The sequence below is a fragment of the Aythya ferina genome, assembly GCF_964211825.1.
Source record: "Aythya ferina genome assembly, chromosome: 1".
Taxonomy (NCBI): domain Eukaryota; kingdom Metazoa; phylum Chordata; class Aves; order Anseriformes; family Anatidae; genus Aythya; species Aythya ferina.
Window position 1 is genome coordinate 68,077,709 of NC_140296.1, and position 21,612 is coordinate 68,099,320.

General features: G+C 40.9%; 1 protein-coding gene across 3 annotated transcripts in view; it reads left to right on the top strand.

Annotated features, from left to right (window-relative positions):
- Nucleotides 1-21,612, top strand: part of AFF3 (ALF transcription elongation factor 3) — a 337,349-nt gene that overhangs the window by 219,314 nt on the left and 96,423 nt on the right. For all 3 annotated transcript variants that reach the window (XM_084526939.1, XM_084526940.1, XM_084526941.1), the window contains exon 8: nucleotides 16,518-16,569. In XM_084526939.1, the coding sequence (XP_084383065.1) occupies nucleotides 16,518-16,569 (52 nt within the window). The remainder of the gene's footprint in view (nucleotides 1-16,517; nucleotides 16,570-21,612) is intronic.

Sequence of the window (21,612 nt, forward strand, 5' to 3'; positions counted from 1 at the left end):
CTCCCCCAACAAAGTGCATGCTCCTTCCCTGTAACGAGCAATCAGGAAAAAAAGACACAGTCGCAGAGATAATGCAAAGTCCCCTTCTGGCAGTCGTGCTAATTTGGGCTGGCCTCGTTCTATTTTCAGTGTGGCACTTCGCTGTCAGAGGAACAAAGTGGCTTTACGGGTAAGAGCAGCGGGTGCTGGAGCGGATGGTGGTGAAGGGGCAGGGGGCCCACGCTTGGTTTGGGATGCCTTGGTCTCCGCAGTTATGTGCAGCCCTGCTTAAGTAAATAACTGATAAATGAATAAAACCTTTCAGCTGATGCATTTGATGAGTAGTAAGACTTTTTATATGGCTCTAAAGAAAGGGCAGTTACTGTTAAATGAATTGCTTTTTAAATAAAACACATAAGAGAAATTTTTAAATCCTTCATTGTTCCTTAAAATGTTTTAGTGCCTCATTAATTCTTGATTAGCCCCGTTGTTAAGAGGCCATGATTATGTGGTAATAAGGTATAGGAAATTACCTCAAGGACTGTAGTCATGTCACACTGTACATGCTACAGTTTGCACCCCATCAGGTGCTGAGACCAGATGCCTGTCATTTAAATGAGGTGGTGGGGCTCATGGTGGTGGTCCTGTGCTGTGTGGTGGTTCCTGAGGTGTGGGTCTTCCAGCATGGTGGCCTTTTGGAGCAGAAAAGTGGAGAAGACCTGGCAAAGCATCCTCCTCTCAGCAGCCTCCTGCACTTCAAGGGCTCCCCAGTCTTGCCTTTGGGAGAGCACAGAAACCTCTATGAAACAGTGGAATAAAATTAGTTTGCAATTACATTCATTTCAGTAATTTCAGATATGCCTGAAGCTCCCACGGATGAAAGTCCACTCTGCTGTATGATTTGTTAGGCAGAAAACGTTGTAGGACATTTGGTGCTGGGCCAGAAGAATATCCCCAAACCAACAGCTTCGTCAGGTCATTAGTATTGCTTTTTGAAGCCCCCTCTCTTAAAGCCTGCAAAAACTATTGGCAGTGCTAATCATTACCTTTTCACAGACAGGAAAATGAGCCTTAGGGGCTATTTTTATTGTGATTTGCTGCAACATTAATTAGCGTTCTGAATAAGAGACATACTTCAATGTTCCACGCTACATACCTTTATTTTTCACCGAGTATAATGCATTTTTCCCCCTAAATCTCTTTGAGGCCACTGATCTTAATGCTCATGGTACATAGCTCCCACTGATTACCTATACAGGAGTAATCAGTGGGAGCTTCATGCTTCATACTTCATTTTTGAAAATTTTATGAAAATAATTATTAGCAAGTTGTCATAACTCTTACAAGGGTGGGGTAAAAAACAGCAAAAATGGGTGTTTAAAAGGCTTTTCTGTGTGCAGTTTCAGATCTTGCTGGAGAAGCATCTGTAGTCCAAACCAAAGACACTTGGGAGTTAACTGAAATCCCATAGTGCAGAACATCAAGAGTTAACAGTCCCAGCAAGAAAAAAGTTTATTTAGTCCTATTCTAAACAAGCAATATAACAAACCCCTGTTAGGAATGAATGATCTCTCACATGTTGCTTAAAAGAATTGAATTTTGATTTAAAACACCAAAATAGCTCAAATGTTATAGGTTTTCTGGAGGAAATTCAAATTGTCCAGTCCAATTTTATTTTTTATTTGTAACATTTTACATATGGATAAATGCGTTCTTTAGTTAAAAATCCACTTACCCTGTTTCAGGCAAGACCATATACTTTCCAGAGTGTTACAGACTCTGACATGTTGGCATATTCTGCTCCAGGAGCTCTGCTGTGTTCTGATTGTATAAATATTGTTCTATATAAAAGGATGCAATTTCAGCACCACTTCACATTTCCACCTTGTCCTCTTTCCCATCGAATTAGAATAATCATGCGTTTGTTCACTTTTGACCTCATAGCATGTTGGGAAATTTACCTAGGTAGAGGTATCTCATTACAGAATAGTGTTAGGGTACAGACAAATAATAAATTGATACCTGTCTTGATATGATAGGTCTTATATCTTACTAGTTAATGAACCCAGTAATAAGGAGAATAAATCCTTATGCTTCAGTGTACAACTCTAAGGAAGCACTGGAGAGAGTAACAATAAGAAAATCCTGACAAACCTTTCATTCAGTCCTCATTGTTCCATGATACTGCTTTAAATTATGTTTAAACTTCAAGAGCATAGACCATTTAGAAAAATATTTAGCAAGGGCTGTTTGTGGCATCTTTTGAAGAGTAAAAACATTTTTGCTGTTAGTGTGAGGATAATAGTGCACTAAAAAATACAGAATGACTTCTTATGACTACTAAAGACTCTGTTAGAGATATTCTAAAGGCTTATGAAACTTCTGAAAAGTTATTGATGTATTTCAAAGTTATTTGTTAGTCTCCTATATTTTTGCCTGTTTTATTCAGTATTTTCATTAGCTATCTCTGCTGTCTTCAGTGCACTAAAAATATTTCAGTACCCAATAAACCACATGTAGCCAAAGCCCTTTCACTTATCACTAAAAAATCATTTGACTAGAAGGTAATATAATGGGCTAAATTAATTACTGATGAAACTCCATTGGTTTTACTAGAGTGATGCTGATGATGAAACTAACCCAACATAATCAGTTTTGTAGATCCATTTTTGATCACTAACATTATTAGTACTAAATTGAACTATTTAAAAGTCAAGTGGCATCACTCATACATACGACTTTTAAAATATATATTGCATGATATAGATATAATATTTTTATATAAATTATTTGCAGATATACTAAGTTAACACATTACTATTTGTAGAATTTATGTTTCTTTAGATATCAAAAAGATAATTATCCGCAGCTCTGTGACTATTAAGTACTGCATGCTTGCTGTGGGAGTACATAACCTACCACACCCAAAAGTACTTCTAAAATAATAATGATTGTTTTGATTAGATTAAATTTGTATTTTGATTAGATTAAATTTGTATTGTATTAAAATAACAACAAGTTAAATAATACTTAGAATTGTATTATTTTTTTTTAAATGTGGAGGGCATAGGTAGATCCTGATAACTCTATGTAGAATTAATTTCCTTGGAACTCTAGAGTATCAGATAATCATCAGTGTAAAGCATTAAAAGAAAACAACCAAAAAGTTGTATAACGGAGCAGATTTGAACAAGTGGTCTTAATTCCATTTTAATTTTGTTTATATAAAAATTTGTTTATATATTTTTATATATATGTATATATGTATACACACCAAATCCTTGAATTTCAAGCCTGCAACAATCTGGGAATCTATATCCTGCATGCTTGGTTTATATCTCTTGCAACACTACTATGGTGTAGAAGTTTACTTCTTTGGATGGCAGTCTGACAGGTGATGACAGAAAAATGTTTCACAGGAAGTTTCAATTAACAGCTTATGTGTGGGAAAAATGAAAGAAGACAGAATAACTTCTGAATCAGCATGAATAAATCATATTTTGTACAATACAATTAAAATTCACATAGGTCAGCAACAACAACAACAAAAAGTTGTGTTCATTTTCTCAGCAAAATAAAAAAAAATAAAAAATAAAAAAAAAAAGATATATTTAGGGCTAGTCATTTTGTTTAACTTATCTCACTCCAGAAAGTGTTTGGGAGACCTTAGCACTTAGCACTAATCCTAGATGTTAACGTATTTCAAAATAATGTTTTTGTCAGAAGAAAATAAAAGCATAGCATCTCAGAAATGTTGAAACGAATGATTTTACATTGAAATCAAACTTTTTTTTTTATTTTTTAGTGGAAAGTGTTTCTCAACTCTACCAATTGTCAAGCATTGTGGCCAGAGTCCTCACACTGCTCTTGATGACTGAACTATTTGTCAGAAAATTCCACTCAGCCCTAAATCCCTCACACCAGGCTTTAGTTAGAGCCTTGTCCACGCTCAAGCCTTTGTGAAAAATGATTGTCGACATTTTCTCAGGATGACTCAACATTTCCAACGATTTAGGACAGCAGAAAGCTTTATCAGACATAATTTAGACTTCCAGGTTATTATGTTTTACAAGATGGTTGTGGTAGTTAGCAGCTGGGCAGTAGAAATTGGCAATCAGAATACAGTTGTGGCTAATACATTTTTACAAAATACTCCTATTAGTTAAAAAAAAAGGATATTTATTTGGAAGTGACATTATGGCCCTGACATATGATTTTCGAATACAACTTTTTCTCAGAAACTGCCAGCATGGTACTGCCAGCATGCCAGGCTGGTGTCCAGAAGAAAATTTAAGAGCAGTGATAAAATGAAAGGGGAAAAATAGAAGCCCTTCTTGCAAACAGGAGTTTGTAATAGATATTCTGACACAATATGAATGATGAGGGATGGAAAATTCATAACGGTGTGTAGAAGTGCAACACACACTCTGTGCATCGAAGACCGCCCTATAACTCATAAGATAGTATGTGTCAAGTGAGTTATGAGAGTTGTTCCCTGGTGTATATTTTAAAAGAGACATTAGAAAGGAGATATAGCGTGGTTTACTATTTGAGAGCTAACTTCATAATTTTGTCCAAAACGTGTTTTTAAAGAAAAAATATGCTTTTCTTTTTTTATATATTGCAGTGCAGGTGGTGTACTTCCGCACTGCATGTGCAGGATCTGAACACAGGGAGTAAAGCCCTTCCCCTACCTGAAGGAGCAGGCCTCAGTGGGTTATTTCTGCTGTTGTGGTGTCCAAAGAAGATTATGTCTGAGGAAAGGGAATTTCCCATTCTGACTCCCAGAAGGGTTTATCTCAAAATAAAACAAACATTTTGCAGGCAGAAGCACTGATGCCAAAGGAAGACCTGATACTGTTCCTCCTGTATTTTGGTGGGAGTGCTATGGTCCAGAGGGGTCTGCCCCACTGGGGTCACCTTCTCCCTTCTCAGCACCGTGTGATCAAAGTGGAAGCAGAGAGGAGAAAAGAGAATAACATCACCGATGCACCATCTCCTGATAAGTTGCTCATGTGATGAGCTTTGTAAAAACATTGGAAATGTCCTGGACATGGAGGTGGCCCATTGGTGAGCAGCATTACCCTGTCTCTGGGCTGCGCACACTGGGCTAAGCTCTGTGCCACGACCCACAGCTCACTCACACTGTGTGGCAGAACACCACATGACATTTCAGCTGGCAGCTTTGATTTGCTTTTGTAGCCTGCCCTGTAAAGGAAAACCTGATTTTTCCCTATGCCTAGCCTGGCTGCAAATGAAAGGCACTGAGAGACCTACTCATGGGAGCGATTTTAGCCTGCTCCTGCAGAAAAGAGAGGGCTGGAAATTTTGACAAAAATCACAGCAGGCACTCAGCCCGTTCATATTTAATGTACAGAACTCTCTGCAGCCCACTTCTCAGTGTCAAATGGTCACATCAGTCTGGCCATGCATGGGTTCTGAGGTCTTTCTGCCCCTTGTTTCTTTTTTTTTTTTTTTTTTTTCTGGTACTGCACTCAGAATTAATTATTTGACAATATGTTCTGACACTGTATTATTTCAACAGCAGTGGAATGTAAGGGTATGTAATTAGGAACCAGAATATAATAGTGCTATGAAGATGGTTTTGGCAATGAGATTTTTTTTTTTTTTAAATTAAAATTTCATTGAGGTGTATGTGTCATGCTCTTGCCCTTTCCAGCATGTGGGCAGCAGTGTCCATGAGGGAAGGGGAAAGCCTTTGGGGATGCTTGGTGGTGGAGCACTCTCCCAAAGCACTGTTCCTCCTGGATCATAAGAGCCTGCACGGGCACAACATACCTTAAAGTCTCTGTGAAGTTCCAGTTTTACAGTGAAACTCCTGCTTCTGCATTTTACTTTGGTTGTGGTTACTGGGGGGCAGCTGTGAAGTATTTGGGGTTGTGAGGAGCTCATTGCATCACAGACCCGTCTATTTCCATATTTTATCCTCGTGGACCCTGCCTTTAAATGAAACGGCCTGCTCGCTTCCACGGTAGCCAACTGGGTTCTTGCCTGTTTATTTGCTTGTTTTAATCATTTTGTCTCCATCTAGTCAAATAAACCTGTAAATTCAGTGTGTGCTCTGTGGGACCCTGTCCAAAACTATACTGTCTCCTTCCTGACAGGGCTGACAGAGAGTATAATCACTTGTATTGTCCAGAGTACTGTTTACATAAAGGAGCAATAAATACCTGTTGAAATTTTTACTGGAGGCCTCCCAGATGGATGGTTCATTTATTATTACAGACAGGGTTTCATTTACTTAGTTATTAAAAGAAGCAGGCCGCTACAGCCCATTTATAACTATATTAAAACTAAATGAAGCCATAAGTATTGGAGATGGGACCGAGCAAAATACATACAGTGCCCTTCCAGGAAATAGCTAGGAGGAGTATTTGAAAGGAAATGCTGAAAACTTTGGGGGTCCTGTTGTGTCTTTCAGAGGCAAGCTGCTGCTGGCTGGAGCTTGCAGGGGTGTAGGGGAGGTATAGGTCCCATATGCTCCCATCCCGCCGCTCAGCACCTCTGCTGTGTCTCTGCCTGTCACACATGTGCCTCCTGGAGAGACCAAACCAGACCATTCCCTCCCTCCTGTTGCCTTCATTTCCATGGAAAGCTCTGGCTAGGGCCATCGAACAATCTTTTAATTTATCCCAGAGCCAGAACATCACTGAACAAGGACAAAAAGAGTAAAGATAGCCTGTGGAAACTTTGCAGAGCTGGCACTGCACAGCTGGAGGCCTAGTGGCTGTGCCCTAGGTGCTCAGGGAGCAGCTCAGTGCTGGGGGACACACTCTGGTCTCCACTGTACCCCCAGCTCCTGTCACAGGAGGGGACAGACTTGCTCCATCAGCACTGGTCTGTGAAGCAAAGGCAGATGCAGCAGGTGAATACCCAAGGTCTTAGTTTGCCACCAGAGGTCCAGTGTGGCCAGCCACTAAAATAAAATTAAGATTGCGCATGGTCTTTTTGGCACTTTTCTGGCACTGAGGATATTTCACCAGACAGACTCACCTCTGCTTTGAATAAAGGTAAATCAGTTGCTGGATGTAAAGCACAACATTGCACGGGAACAAGATCTTGATTTTATTGTATCCAACCTTGGCCAATAAAGGACAGTCCCAACACAGGAGGGCTGATGTCCCACCGTGGACGAAATTACTGACCAGAAACAGCTGAGGTGGAAAATGCTAGAAGCAAGGACCTGAGTAGAAGTTTGGCTTTTTAAAATCAGACCCTATTCGGTTATCACAAGACTGCATTTCCACAAAAAAAGGGAAAAGAAAAAAAAAAAAAAAAAAAAAAAAAGCTTTGCAACAAGCTAGCTCAGCTTCGGTGGTGAAAGAAAAGTAGCAATTAGTACTGAAAGAACAATCTATGGGATAGAGAGAAAATCTAAAATAAATGAAACATGAAAGGGGAAAATAAGAATTAATCTAAAAGAGAAATTATAGAATACAGATAAAAGGAGTGGAGGATACCAGAGGAAAGTTCAAAGATAATGGGATTAAAGGTGTTCTTTAAGTGTATAAAGAACAACAGAAATAAGGAAGTTCTAGCAGTAGTCCCTTATCAGCTGGAAATATTGATGTTGTTAATAACAGTAGATTCAATGTATATTTTTTGTAAGAGAAAAAGCAAAGAAACCAATAGATAGGAAGCTGAACAGTGTCTAGATTGAATTATTTTTTTTAAATCGCTTACCTCATAGACAAATATCTGTAAACCTGAGAGCTTCCAAGCTGCCTTGTAGCCATCAAAACCACTGGCTAGTAAAATCTGGGGGAGAGCTGCTTGTGATGCACCTTGAAATGCAGGGAAAACCCCAGGAGACAGCTCATGTCATGATATGTGCCAAAAGACCAAGGAAGAAAGTTTAAGGTTTTGGACAGCTTGCCTGGCACCTATCCCATACAAAGTTTTTGGGGAGCTCAAGTAAGGTTCCTTTAATTCCATGAACAAATTGAGGGATAAGAACATAATGAGTGCCATTCATTTTTTTAATTTGAAGGGGGAAAAAAAAAATGTATGTTCTTATCAACCAAAGCTGATTTCATTCTGTGAGGAGCTGGCAACTTCGGCTGATAAAGTTACTAATGAAGCTCTAATAGACCTTTAAGGCTTTAAAAAGTACAGCGTGCGATATCAATTAAATGTAAATTAAAGGAATACTGGCTCTTAAGCCATCCTGAATGTCATGGCAATGAGGGATCCTGGCCCAAGGAGCATCTCTGGAAGCAGCTGAACAAGGATGAGTAGGAGATACAGCATTGTTACCTATGACATAGACGGAAATTACATTCACCGATGGTAAAATGTGTGGAGGATAGCAGAGCAAGAAGCAGCGAGGCTGGAACAGGTTATCTAACAGTTTGAATAACTTAATAGCTCTGCCTCACTTAAAGGAAGGAGGCTTGAAGGAAACCAACCCAACTTTTTATATCCTGGAACAAGGAAAGTTCTTCTGTCTCCCTTGTTCTCGGCAGGGACTCTGTCCTGGGCAGCTGCAACTCTGAAAACGCTTCAGAGATGGAGGTGAGCAGGATCAGAAGCTTGTACCCAGCAGGATGTCCTGGCACAGGCAGTGTGTGAGCCTCTGGTGTGCAGGGGGTAGCACAGGGACAATGAGCTGCTGCTTTCCCCATTGCTATGATGATACAAAACACTTCTCATCTTAGCACAGTAGTACCTGACCAAAGTTTGAAAACCTCTAGCTAACACAGCCTCATTTCCCTCTCCCAACCAGCACGAGATGAATAAACACCACTGCAGCCTCAGTTATGAGCACTGCTAAATGAACGGTCAGCATTTTACAGATGACTGCAGTCATCCGAAAGGGAGCAAGAGAATAAAAATGTGTGGGATGATGATTCCAGCATGAGGACAGATGCTTATAATGCTGGGATTAGGCAGAAAGAGGCTATTCATAAGAAAATAATCACCGAGTACAAAATCAGATACTGCACCTTCAGCGGGAAGACTTAGCAGCGGCAATTTTATCTCAGACACATAAATTCCCAAAGATTTCTGCCACAACAGCTGACACACAAGGCAGCAGCACAGTTCATGCACTCTTATTTCATTTCACATTTGAAATTAATATTTTGTAGATGGCAGCATCTGAAATTGCTAGGAAATCAGAGAGATAGAGTTAGCAAATAACTGCTAATCACACCCAGAGAGCCTGGAAGGAGCAGGGGCAAGGAGGCAAGAAATGGATTGGAAAATTGCGAGCGGCTCATTCAGAACTTTTATTCCCCAAATGTGTTTCCTCCCATCACACACAGCATGATTAGCCATAAAACTTTGGCAAGTCCTCAGAGTGATTGGGCTTCTTAGGCTGGTGCTTAGGCACAAGCCACTAAGTAGCTCATCATTTTTCTCTCTCCCTGAGTATATGTGCATTTTTACGTGGCTTCTTTGCTCAGGAAGTGGGCTCACAGTAGTTCTTTTCCTCAATTTTCAAATGAATTTTTCTCATTTCTAAGGAGGTAGTTTGGGCCCTTCTGCCCAAACACCATGCTGGTGAAGCTGCTGTGGTCCATGTGGTTGTGAGAGGTTTTCCCACCCCACCAAGGAGACAGGAACTTCACCATGTCATTCTACGGGATCTGTTTTCCTGTTCTTTTTCTTCTGTTTGATTTTTGGCTCTGCTTTCCATACCAGCCCTTGGGAACCATCTACACTGGCAGTAATGGCACACACCATGAGTTTTTATGGAGTTCAGGAAGGAGCAGGTATCACGTCTAGGGTGTAACACCACGGTAAAGCATTTTCTCCTCTCCCCTCCTTCCTGGGGGTGGAGGGATGAACCCAGCCTTGTGCAAGTGGCAGAAGCCTTATTTCAGTTTCTGCTCATAGGAGAGAGTAATGGCTGCATCACTCAGAGAGGACTACCTTGCATTTCTAATGAGACTGCCGTTGTAATGGGAATTTAGCAGAGCATTTAGCCGGTTTAAATGGTTTGGAGAGTGGTGTAGACCATCTTAGATGGATTCAAGCCAAGGACTGAAAACTTCTTCAGAGCATCCATTTTTTATTGGAACTGCTAATTCTATTTCTATGGACTTGGTTGGCTTTTCAGGCATTTAAATTGTACGCTCTAGAATTAAATCTCACGTTGATATATATACTTCATTCCAGCATTAAGTACGTTAATATTTCACCAGCCGGATTTTACTGGCCTTCTTCCTCTCTTTTTAATTAGGTTTGACAGTATCCTATATAATCATGTTTTCCTACATGTTTCTGTGTAGTAGAACCTACACAAACTGTTTGTTGACGGGTTTTTATAATTTAAACATCATATATTCAAACTGAATTTCGGATGCTGCAAGCAGTGCTTGCAGAAGTCTTACAAACCTACTGAAAGCTCAATTACACCATTTATAAAGCATCCTCTTGATCTAGTTGTTTACCTTAATACATTAGCTTTTGACTTTATTTTGTATAAAACAGGAATAAATATTACACTTTTCAAATAATATAAATGCATGAACTTTTTAAAAGTGAAACATTTGCATCAGCTATGACACTAAAGTGAAAATTAATTTTGGTAATCAGAATCCAATTAATTAGAAATTACTGCTGTATAAAAACAGCTACTCCTATATTTAGCATTAGTAAACAAGGCTATTTGAAATACCTCTTTTGGCTTTAGATAAGTAGCAAATATAACTGCCCATCTGTTATGTTCAGGTAACTAAGGTAATCAATGCAACATTTGTTTCCCTTTTTTTATTTATTTAGGGGAGGAAACCTGTTAATTTGTTTATTAGGAAGCCTCCAGCCATATTTTTGCTACTATTTATCTTTTAGAAAATAAGCAAAGAGAGACAGAAAATGAAGGTACATTCATCTTTTTAGTGCGTAAGTCATATGACATATGTGTGCACTCCTAGCCAAAATAATCCCAGTATCATAAGAGGACAGTCTGGGTAGGAAACGTAAATCCCACCTGGCATTATCTCTTATTTTTCTGGGAACAAGGGTTTAGGGTCTTGCACAATGTGGAGCTTTCAGGAAAGTTTGGCTTTGTTTTCCTACAACATGAAGCAATACTTTTTCTTCTCTTTATACGGGTGCATCATTTGCGACTTTAAACAGCTGGAGCCAGTCTGAAAGCCTTCTAGCATACTGCTACTTAGAAAAATATCTATTTTCCTCCTGGGTTTCTTGTAATATTGAAACTAATGCCCAGTTCTTGAAAGGTCACTATGCACTTAGAGGGGAAAAAAAAAAAAAAAAAGTCAATATTATGTATTAAAAAATAAGATAATTTGCCCCAAAACACTCTCATTCAGCTGAAATGTTGTGGTGGTATAAACTTGAATGAGCAGTTACTTCTACGATTTTCATATTTCATCACAGCTCTTTGCTTTGTGGGGTTCCTCTTTACTTAAAATCAAGGTATTTTTCTGCTACCGAAATCCCTTTCCTATATAATGAGCAGAAATCACAAAAGTCCTTAATAAAGATGGTATTCTGACTGAGATGCTGCCTAGCATTAAAATGTAACAATATACTTGATCAGATTAACACATTCATGAGATCTTTCACAAATTGCAGAGATGGTGACTGCTGAATTTATTTAAATGACAATCACAACATTCACACATTTGTGCCCCAGGCTTGCAAACCATTGGCATGTTCTCTCCTAAAGCATTAGTGTTAATGATTTAATTACTATTGATATTTTTCCCTTTCCCGTCTCATTTTTTTTGTTCTAATTATCAGAATTGTCATGAAGAACCTGTCTACCATAGTAGCTTAGTTTCCCCCCTCCTTTTTTTTAACCTCTCTTGAAGCCTTTTCTCTTGCCCTTTGATTTGCAAGCCAGAAGGCAATCTCTCTAATCACAAAACAAAACCACCAAGGCATTTTCTGAGAGTTTCACACTTCAATAAGTAATTTGCAAAGGTGAAGGAAAGACTTCTTTAGGAGAAGAAATGTGAAATATATCAAGAGATCAATGTAAATCGCAAGGGGTGAGGCTTGCTGCTTCTTCAGTGGTCACCAGCAGATGTGGAGAGTGACTACCAGGAAAAACAATGTCTTCACCCCACTGGTGTTGAATCAGACCCCAAGCCCTTTTGCAAATCTTAGGTCTTGCAAACTGCACATTAGTTCCATCATTGTTACAAACCCAGAAAGAAAACAGATGTTTTCATAGGTAGGGCTTTGCTAGAAGGGTCATAGCAGCATCTGGCTCCAGATGCTAAAAGTCACAGCCGATTCCCAAACTGTCTGATGAGGACCACCTCTGCCAGACATCGCATCATGAACATCTTCCCCAGCAAGCCCTTCTCCTCCAGACTGTTTGAACCCAAAAGTCTCTGACCTGTGCCCTGGCTCTACCCTCACACATGAAACTTTGATGTTACTTTGATGTTACTTCCAAGAGGGGAAACTAGATGTCTTCCTGCTGTCCCCTGGACCCCGGCTGGGTCTGAAGATAATCCTTGCTTAGGACTTGGCTTTCCAACAACAACAACAAATCAGGATAAAAGGAAGACAGACAAAACAGCAAATCTGCAAGTATCAGCTTAACCCTATAATTTGAACATGCCCCCCTCCTCCATCCCAAACCCTGGGTAATTTTGACCAGGAGCATCTCCTGTCCCTTTGACATGCTAGGGTGAGCAGTGGGACCAGATGTCCCCCCTGACAGCCTACTGGACCAATGCAGTGAGCAGCCCCAGATCAAAGAGGTCAGGCTTTTTGAGAGGCTATGTAAGAGATCTAGACACATGGTAACATTGAAATTGGTAGAAAAATGGATATTGGTGCCCTCTAGAAGGCTTTCTGGCTATTTTTCCACTAAGCGTATGTAGCCCTTCATCCTCTCCTTTCCCACCAAGTGGCACAGCACCCCTGGCTGAAACTCCGTAATTGGTTACTGGAGAAAGAAACCAGCTGCCTTGCTGCGGCATTTTGCAATATCCCGAACTCATCCTCATTTCCTTTCATTATGACTCTACCTGTTACGTTCTTGGCAGATAAAGGAACAGATGCATTAATTAGAGAGCAGAGAGCGCTCCCGCCCGAGTCTCCCTCCCCTCGCAACCTTCGTGACCTCATGGAGATTTCACTAAAAATATATAATTAGGTTCTGCAAAGTAACTTCCTGACCACTGGGATCCGTACGTGCTCACTTCAAGTGCAGAAGCCCTACATGGTGTGTGCTTTCCAGAGATGATTCCAACACCACTCGATTTGTCTAGCTTTTGTTTACGAAGTTGTATTTACCTGTACTTCAGCATGTCAAAGCCAAGTTCACATCAAAAAAAAAAAAATCTTAAAGCCTATAGACGATGCCACTTGCTGGCCTGGATTTGACACATTCAGGAAAACTTGTTAGAGAAAATAGCTATAAAGAGGCAGTGTTAAAGAGGCTATGTTTGCACATTAGCTTGTGAATGTTTGTCTGCCTGTCATTGCACTGGTTTGCCAGCACGCATAAAGAAATCTGGTCCTTGCAGGGGTTGATTTAAATGTGATCTGAAGTGCTCTGCTAACAAAGATGCACCAACTCTCATTCTTTGCTGAATCTTTGCCAAAGTGCTTTTCAGATAAAGCACAAATTAACATAACATCTCTTGCAAGCTTGAAGTATTTTCTTTCTCTCCCATCCTTCCCCTTTCTTCAAGTGGGGTCTGCTGGTCCAGCTGTGGGCTTTTTATTTTAACCATCATCATTGTCATGGTGGAGGTGAGTTGTCAAGCTGTACCTCAAAAGCATTTGGACTCAAAATCAGTTTGGTTGTTTAGGATGTTTACTGCAAACAAGAATATGTCTAAGACAAATACCTCCTCCTACCCCAGGATGGGCTCCAGCCTGGGCTTCCAAAGCTGCCTGGTGCCCAAGCAGCCTTGCTCTCCAGGGTTGATAAGGGGTGAAGCTGGAGTCACTGGTGACATGTCTTGCTCTGAGCATAGCTTTGGAGATCAGAGCTCAGGGTCTGACCTGGCAGTGAAAGCAGCCTGGGAGACAGTTCAGGCACCAAAGTCATTCCTGCAGGGTAGGCAAACATGTCTTGCCTTTTCAAGATAGACCTCTACGTATGGCAAGCTCTCCTAACCTGACACATCCTTGTGACAAACACAAGGATCAGGAGGGCCTGATCCCACTCTAGGGAAAAACAAAAAAGCAAGCAAGCGAGCAAGCATTTTATGGTGACCTGTTTTTTCCTATCGCCAGCATTCGGGGATTGTTTGTGCACTTACAGTAGTTCCAAGAGGGGCCACGAGCCCCAGGCAGGCAGTGCTTTTCTTGGAAAGCAGTGCTTCTAAAATGAGAAACAGACAAGAAAAATAAAGACAGGCTAAAAAATACAAGCAGGGAAAGCAGGATAGGCCAGCACTGTGGTTTCTTGTTCCTTTTGTGTGGATGATCCCTGCATGCATGTCTTGTGTCTTGCCTTAACTCTGCTTGCACTTCCACTCAACCTGGAGCCTTCAAAGCCTTATGGTACCAGCGAGCCACAGGCTCACAGTACAAAATCTTTTATGTTGATACAAAAAAGCCAGACACTAACAAATACTTACAGCTACCTAGAATATTTCATTATCAGCTTTTGTTTTTCAACTCCTATATAGGAGAAGAGCTAACCTGCTGAATCTTAAACAATGTACTAAAGTACCGCATTTCTAGCAGGAATACAAGCACCTAAAATCAAGGAAGCGTGGGCAGTGGCATCAGGAGTTCTCTGCTTTTCACACTATAAGCAGATCTCTCTCTGCTTAAATAACTATCCACACAGTGTTTGTCACATTTAATTACATAATGCAAAATCCCAGATCTGTGCTATTTTCCAACACTATTTTTTTCAGGAATGCCCTAAACAGAAAAAAATGAGTATCTATACATGTATAATGTTGCTATTTTGAAAAGATCCACTGTAAGTGGCAGGATCCAAAGCCAGTGTGGATCTTACAGTGTTTATAGGAAACTTTCCTCTCATATTTTAGCATCTATGAGATGAATCCTATGTCAACGGTACCTGTACCACCTGCCAACTGCTCAGCAGGTCTTGTGAGCTTGCCCTGTGGCTGCATCCATGCAGTCAAGAGAGTTTCTGCTGACTAAGGAGATGGTAGAGTGAGTTTTTTCCTGCCTGTGGACATATTTCCCAATAAAACACAGGAGGGCCTTGCTATAACATTGTCAGCTTGAAGGGTGTCTGATATACTTTTCATACTTGAGGTGTCTGCATCACACCAAGATTTTGTTGAATTTGCTCTGTTGGCTTTACAGAGGAAAAATCTCGAGGTAAGTAGAAGTAAAAGCTGGGAAAAGCGAGACATGAGATTTAAAGAGGTGAGCAAGTAGGAGTTCCTGCTCTGCCCCCGGTTCTGTTCTCGTACACCTACGTCCTCCTGAAGGTGCTGCAGGGAAACAGGGGCACAGCTGTGACCGCAGCGACTGCACATATAGCTGCGCGTGGTGCCAACAGCTACTAATTTGGGGGAGGGTGCAGTGCTCGTTTAAGACCTGGCATGCCATGCAGCCCATTTAAGATCCACGCTTTTCAGGCACGCTCTTGGAAGATCCAGGCACAAGAACGAGGAGGTGGTTTGAAATTACTACATATGTCTTCTTGATATATTTACACTCCAGGGACCACCCACATCACAGAATGTGTTTGAATTGTTCCCCAAGCTTTCTTCTGGAGTTGAGGCTAAATTACAGATTCCCTTTTCCCAGAACACAAGAAAAATTAGCAACTTTCTGAATGATTATTGTTATTACAGAGGTATTTTTTTTAAATAGGTCCCATTCTTGAAGACCTTTCAAGCAGTGGGAGAAATCTTTGCACCTCTTCAGCTCCTTTAACTGCTGGTTACTTAACCCTAGCTTGTAAAAAAAAAATGCATGGAGGTAAAGACAAACTGCTCTTTTTTGAAAGCCAGTTGAAATAACTTGAGGAAAGGATATGGGAAGGGAAGATGAAATCCCCTTAGAAAAGATGCATTATTTTCTATGTTTGTATGACAGTGAACTCCTTGTGCATACTCCTGTGCACTGAGACAATATATTTTAGTTTTAATTGTTTCAGTCAATGTCAATTTTACATCAAACAGGCAATAAAGTAAAAATGGCCTTTGGGGAAACATCATTGAATCTTATTTTGTGCTGCAGTACTGCCAGTGTAAATATCTAGCTCTGTTTTGTAAGCTCAAAGCCAAATGGAGCAAAATTTTCCTTTCAGAGAGACTACTGACCTGTCAGCATCAAAAATATTATTTTTAGCATACAAAAATTGTTTGTCAGTGATTGTAATAACAATAATCTTTGCAAAATCCATTATTACTCCAGTAAACATTTTCCCTTAGGCACTAATAGCAGGAAACAAATTAAGAAGTTAGTTGATAACAATTGGATAAGAAAAAAAAAAAAAAAAGACATTGTCACTTCTACAGAGTTCCTGGCATAAAATATATTTCTTTCTATTTTTTATTTTTTTTTACAGTAGCTCTGAGATCTGAAACATTTTGGTAAATCATAATTATTAACTTATTCTGCTGCTTGCTTTCCAGAATGCTAGAAGATGACCTCAAGTTAAGCAGCGACGAAGAAGAGAACGACCAGGTAAGAACCAGACAACAACCGTGTAACTTGTAGCATGTTTCATGTCGAGACAGAGCTACTGCAAACATTTTGCTAATGCTTTTTCAAAATATACATCAAGGTTATCAAAATACATGAAAGTACTGTAAATGGAGTAACAGATGTTCTTGCTCTGCGCCAGACTGCATGTGCTAACTGCTGTATTTGTGGGGAATGTTCTGCAGGGGTCTTGATTTATTACCTTGATGCAACCCAGAAGGTTTTTGTATCAGTCTCCTCCTGATTGGATTTTGTTTTGTTTTAAAGAGCAGCCAAGGAGGGGAGAAACAGGAATTCGGATTAAGGCTTCAGGCCAAGTCCTTCAAGCACGACCTGGGCCTGAGGGACCAGTCCCTGGGCTGTTGACCTGCCTAGAGCCTTGGATGGGCGCTTGGATCCCTCCATTACAGAGCCATTAGGGCATTTGCTTGGGCTTTAAAGACCCCAAAACACCTGCCTGGGAGCAGATTCTTCACCCAAGGTTTTCTATGGGCCAGGAGAGATTGTTTTTGTCAGGGTAGGGGTCTTCTCTCCTTGAAGCACTGCCATGTTTTGTCCAAATTATTCTTTAATCACTGGAGTAGGGCTGGATCTTGGTTTTCCCTTGGCTGGCTGAGTCCCTAGTTGAAAAGCTGTACTATCACAAGCTCTCTCTCAATATACCGGGGTAGATTTGGTGGGAGTGAGAGGGCAAGAGCCACTTCCCTTTCTCCTTGCATTAAAATGCACGTCCAGTGCCTTTGCCAGAGCATGTGAGGGAGGCACTGCCCCTGGTTGCCTCACGTGTCTCCAGACCAGGATATAACATGGTTTCAAATGTGATTATTTCAGTCAGGGGTAACTGGAGCTATTTAGACTTCTGAAATTCAGGGCCTTAGGCAAATAACTCTAAGTATGTAGACCTGAAAACCTTCCAGGTTTTTCTTTAGCTCTCATTATTAGAAGTCTGTATTTTACAATACATTCCAAGCAACAGGTAAGTCAAAGCCTTTTCATATTTATATTAAACCATTATTTCATCTATTTTGAGCGAAGCTGCTTTGTGCTGAGAAGATTCAGCACATGAATTCAATTATTTACATATTTATACAATTTCCTTTTTGTTTAATGCATTTCATCCCGAAACACTTCACATTTAATTACTCTTCCTGCTTGTCTAGATAGTTTAAAATACATCACACAGACAGCGTAGGGCAAAGTCCAGTGAGGGACAAGAAGGGATGTCTGAAGAATACCAAGGGCACGCAGCAACACCGTGGTGCAGGCAGGGGAAAGGAGTGGTGGGGAAGGGGAGAGGCAGCGATGGGGAGGCACAGCTTGTCCTTTGGGTAGAGAGCAAGGTGGCATCGTGCCTAAAGGAGAGCAGTGCAGAGTTAGCAGAGCCCATGCTTGGGTGGCTCCACACTGTGTGTGCTTTGCCGGGTCTTCACTCAGTGACCAGAGCTTCAAGGCACAGCTGGTCCAGCCAGGGCTTTCTCCTCCGTGCTCCCACCCACAAGACCCCAGAACCAAGGCAGCATTTGCCACCAGCATGGCAAGGAGCAGAGCCAAGGTCCCATTGCTCAGCACCGGTCATCATGTCAGCAGCCTTCAGCAATTACTTTGTGGTTTGGTCCCCCCTCTCTAAAATGGATTAATGATTTATTTTTTTTTCCAAAGTTGGCTGTACAGATAAAAAGCTCCTGGGGGCACAGGCTGCCTCAGGCCCTAAAAATCCTTTGCAGAATCTCACTTAAGACATGCAAGTTTGCTTAAGGAGCAAACCTAAATATGATTGTGCCTGTTGGCTAAACAAAAGACCATGTTTTCATCTACCTAACAGGAAATAGGCCCCAAAAAGAATAACACAGACCCCTCCCTGCCAAACACATTCACAGATTATTACATGGATATGTACCTAAATGTCAGAGGAAGAACCCTTTTTTTTTTTTCACTTTTTAATTCTGAGGCTCTTTAATCTCAGACTGCTTCCTGAACTAAGGAGCAAGAAAGTAGGAAATCAAAGATGAAGGGATAGGAACAGTACATGAGTGATTCCCAGACACTCCTTACTGAATTAATTGGCATTTCAGCAATTGTACTCATTTAAGTAGTCCGGTTTCTTAAATAGCTGAAGGTGAGCTGTGCAAGAGCTTGGATGCTTTTCTTGTTTGCTAATTCCTATATGGAAATTTTGGGGGAAAAGATGTGGAAAACTCAGAAGGTGATTTTGTGTGTGCATTTGAAATCACCAGGCAGAAATGGAAAGTTCCTGTGGCGGTGCAGATGGGGACAGGTGCTGCAGCAGCCCTGTGGCTGGTATTTGGGCTGTGCCCGACCCACAGAATGTGAGCAATGGGCAAGGGAGGCCAAATGTGAGACAGACGCCTGATTGAGAGCCTCGGGATCCCAAACGCTCCCTCCGTGCCAGCAATTAAGGTAGCAAGATTCACAGACCCAGGAGAGGCAAAAGAGGCTGGGTTTAAGCTGAGCGTGTGTGTGCCCACAGTAATTACATTATCCACACATATTAGTCTCTTAATTTTAATTACATAAATGTATTTTTCCTCTTTAATGAGCATAGTTTATCCATTTAAACTGATCGTTTTAATTTTACAGGCAGTGATCTTAGGATCTAATATGCAGAGGGAAAATTTCCTGTTGGCATATTTTACATCACACAGATTGAAGAAAATATATTTTTTAATCCCCAATCAATATCTGAAGAGCAAGCAATTAACAGATACCAAGGTAGTTAACATAAATCTGCAAGTTAAAGAGCCAATTCATTTTGATTTATAACACATAAGGTAATAATTTCATCATCATCTCTCCCAGAAAGCATCTGAAGCTTTGTAGCATGAAGATGTCAAAATTGTACTTAAGATTGTTCAGAGTACTGAATTGTAGTGGTTATTGCCTTTTGGTTCCTTGAAGTGTGGCACAGCACATGAAACTGCCCCCATTATAATACCCTGCTCTTCTCTGTAGAGGTCACTGGATAACTTAAATCAGTCTTGGGTGAAATATTGAAAGGAGATTGTCAATTGTAACATGAACAATTCTCTTTTTTCCCCCTACTTGTCCTTTTACAATATGAAAATTTTGCAATAGCAAGTAGTTCCTTTAAGGGGAAAAAGATCCCTGGATCCATTTGTGCAATTCATGTCAATCAATAGACAAAAAAATTAACTGACTGGTACACATACATGGAATAATAATCTAACATATTTTTGCAGCCCGAGTCTGCTTCCTTGCATGCATTTTTTCTGTGCAGGATCAGGTTGGTTGCCACTGAAGTTTTGTGGCTGTGAAAATTTATTACCCACAGAGTCAATCTGCGTTCTGGCTGCCAAGTCTGAATAAATAGAGTCATTGTGCTTGTCTGGAATATGTAACCAAAGTTCATCCAGTCAGCTTGACTTTCACATCCCATGAGATTCATAAAAGCCAACACCCTGGTATGTGCTCTTGATTCCTGCCAAAATTTTGTAAAATTGTATAAACAGAAGTTGAAGAAGCAATCAGAACACCCTCCCAGGGACGCAGCTCCAAACTCAAGCCCCTGTTGCATCTCAAAAGGCAAGACAGAGCCTTAGTCCTTCTTCTTCATTTTTAAATATCCCATAGCTGCAGCAGGTAAAGAAGTTGGCTGAGGCACATAGGGCACAGGGTTTTGTTCACACCCTGCACAAAAGAAAGAAAGAAGGCAGCATCTGCCAGGGAGCTGCTGCCCTCCTGCTGAAGGGACAGGGAGGGGGACAGACATCCCTGCAGGATCTCAGGCAGCGTGAGCTCAACCTCTGCAGGGTGGCCAAAGCCAACTGTGGGGGACCTCAAGGGAAAAGCAGCCTCAAGGAACTACTTTGGTGCAGGGAAATAAAAGTCTCAGGAGCATGTTCTAACCCACAGCCCCAGAGAACAAGGCATCCCACCCAACCCTGGGGGCTCCTGGGGCTGCTCCCCATCAGTCACAGCCTGGGAACGGCCAGGCTGCTGCTCCAGGGGGCACATCCATGCTCCTCTAGTGCTCCAGTAGTGTCTGAAATGGAGATCTCAATACCGATTCAAGTTGTACCCACAGCTCCAGTGGGGACATCGGTGCCTGTGCTTCCTCCCCATCACATATGTGCTGAGGGATCAGTGTGGGAAATGCATGTTTCTGGCAGGGCTGTCTGCCAGGCAAATCCACTCTGTTGATGCAACAGGGCAAAAGTCCATCCCCATGGTCAGTGGCAGTCAGCATGGCCCTGTTCATATATAAGTAGCATTGGGAAATGACTTTTTAAGTCCTAAAATTGTGCTTCAATGGTAGCCAGAAACAAGTGAGAAGAATGTATTTAAGGACAATCTCTTTAATCAGGTGCAGGACTTTTCCTTCTTATTTCTGGATACGGACCAACGGTCAACAAAAAGTTACAAATTACCCTGAAACAGTCATGCATACACCTTCTTCCAGAAGGACTAATTTTTAGCAGAGTCCAGATAAGCACTACTTCTGCATATGAAATCTAATATTCCAGCTAATGCACAGGAATCTGCAATGAATTCTGAAACAGATTAAAAAAGAGGCAAAGTGGCTGCAAGCTTTCTTTCCATCAGACCTCCCCTGTTATGACAGCTCTTTCTGATGTCAAAGATCAGCCAAGCGAAGAGCAGAGCCAGGTACATCCAGAGAGAGTAGCTAGATTAGGCAAATTATAGGATGCCGTTGCATAGCCCTGTTCATCATTAGAACTATTTTTAGTCAGTGCTAATTGCATGCACATATGCCGTGTCCAAATATTTTAACCACTTTAAGTCATTTTAGTGTTGTGCTCCCTTTTATTCACCTCTTCATCGGTGCAATACTTGATCAGAAGTGAAAATGAGAAAAAAAAAAAAAAAAAGAGAGAGAGAGAGAGATCAGAACACTCAGCCCTGGGAAAAAAAAAATAAAGAAAGAAAGAAAAAAAAGCATGGAACCTGAACCTTTGCTGCAAATGAAGTTGGCTTTAAAAAGTAGACTGATAAACTTGAAGAAATATCTTTCTGATGTGAAGATTC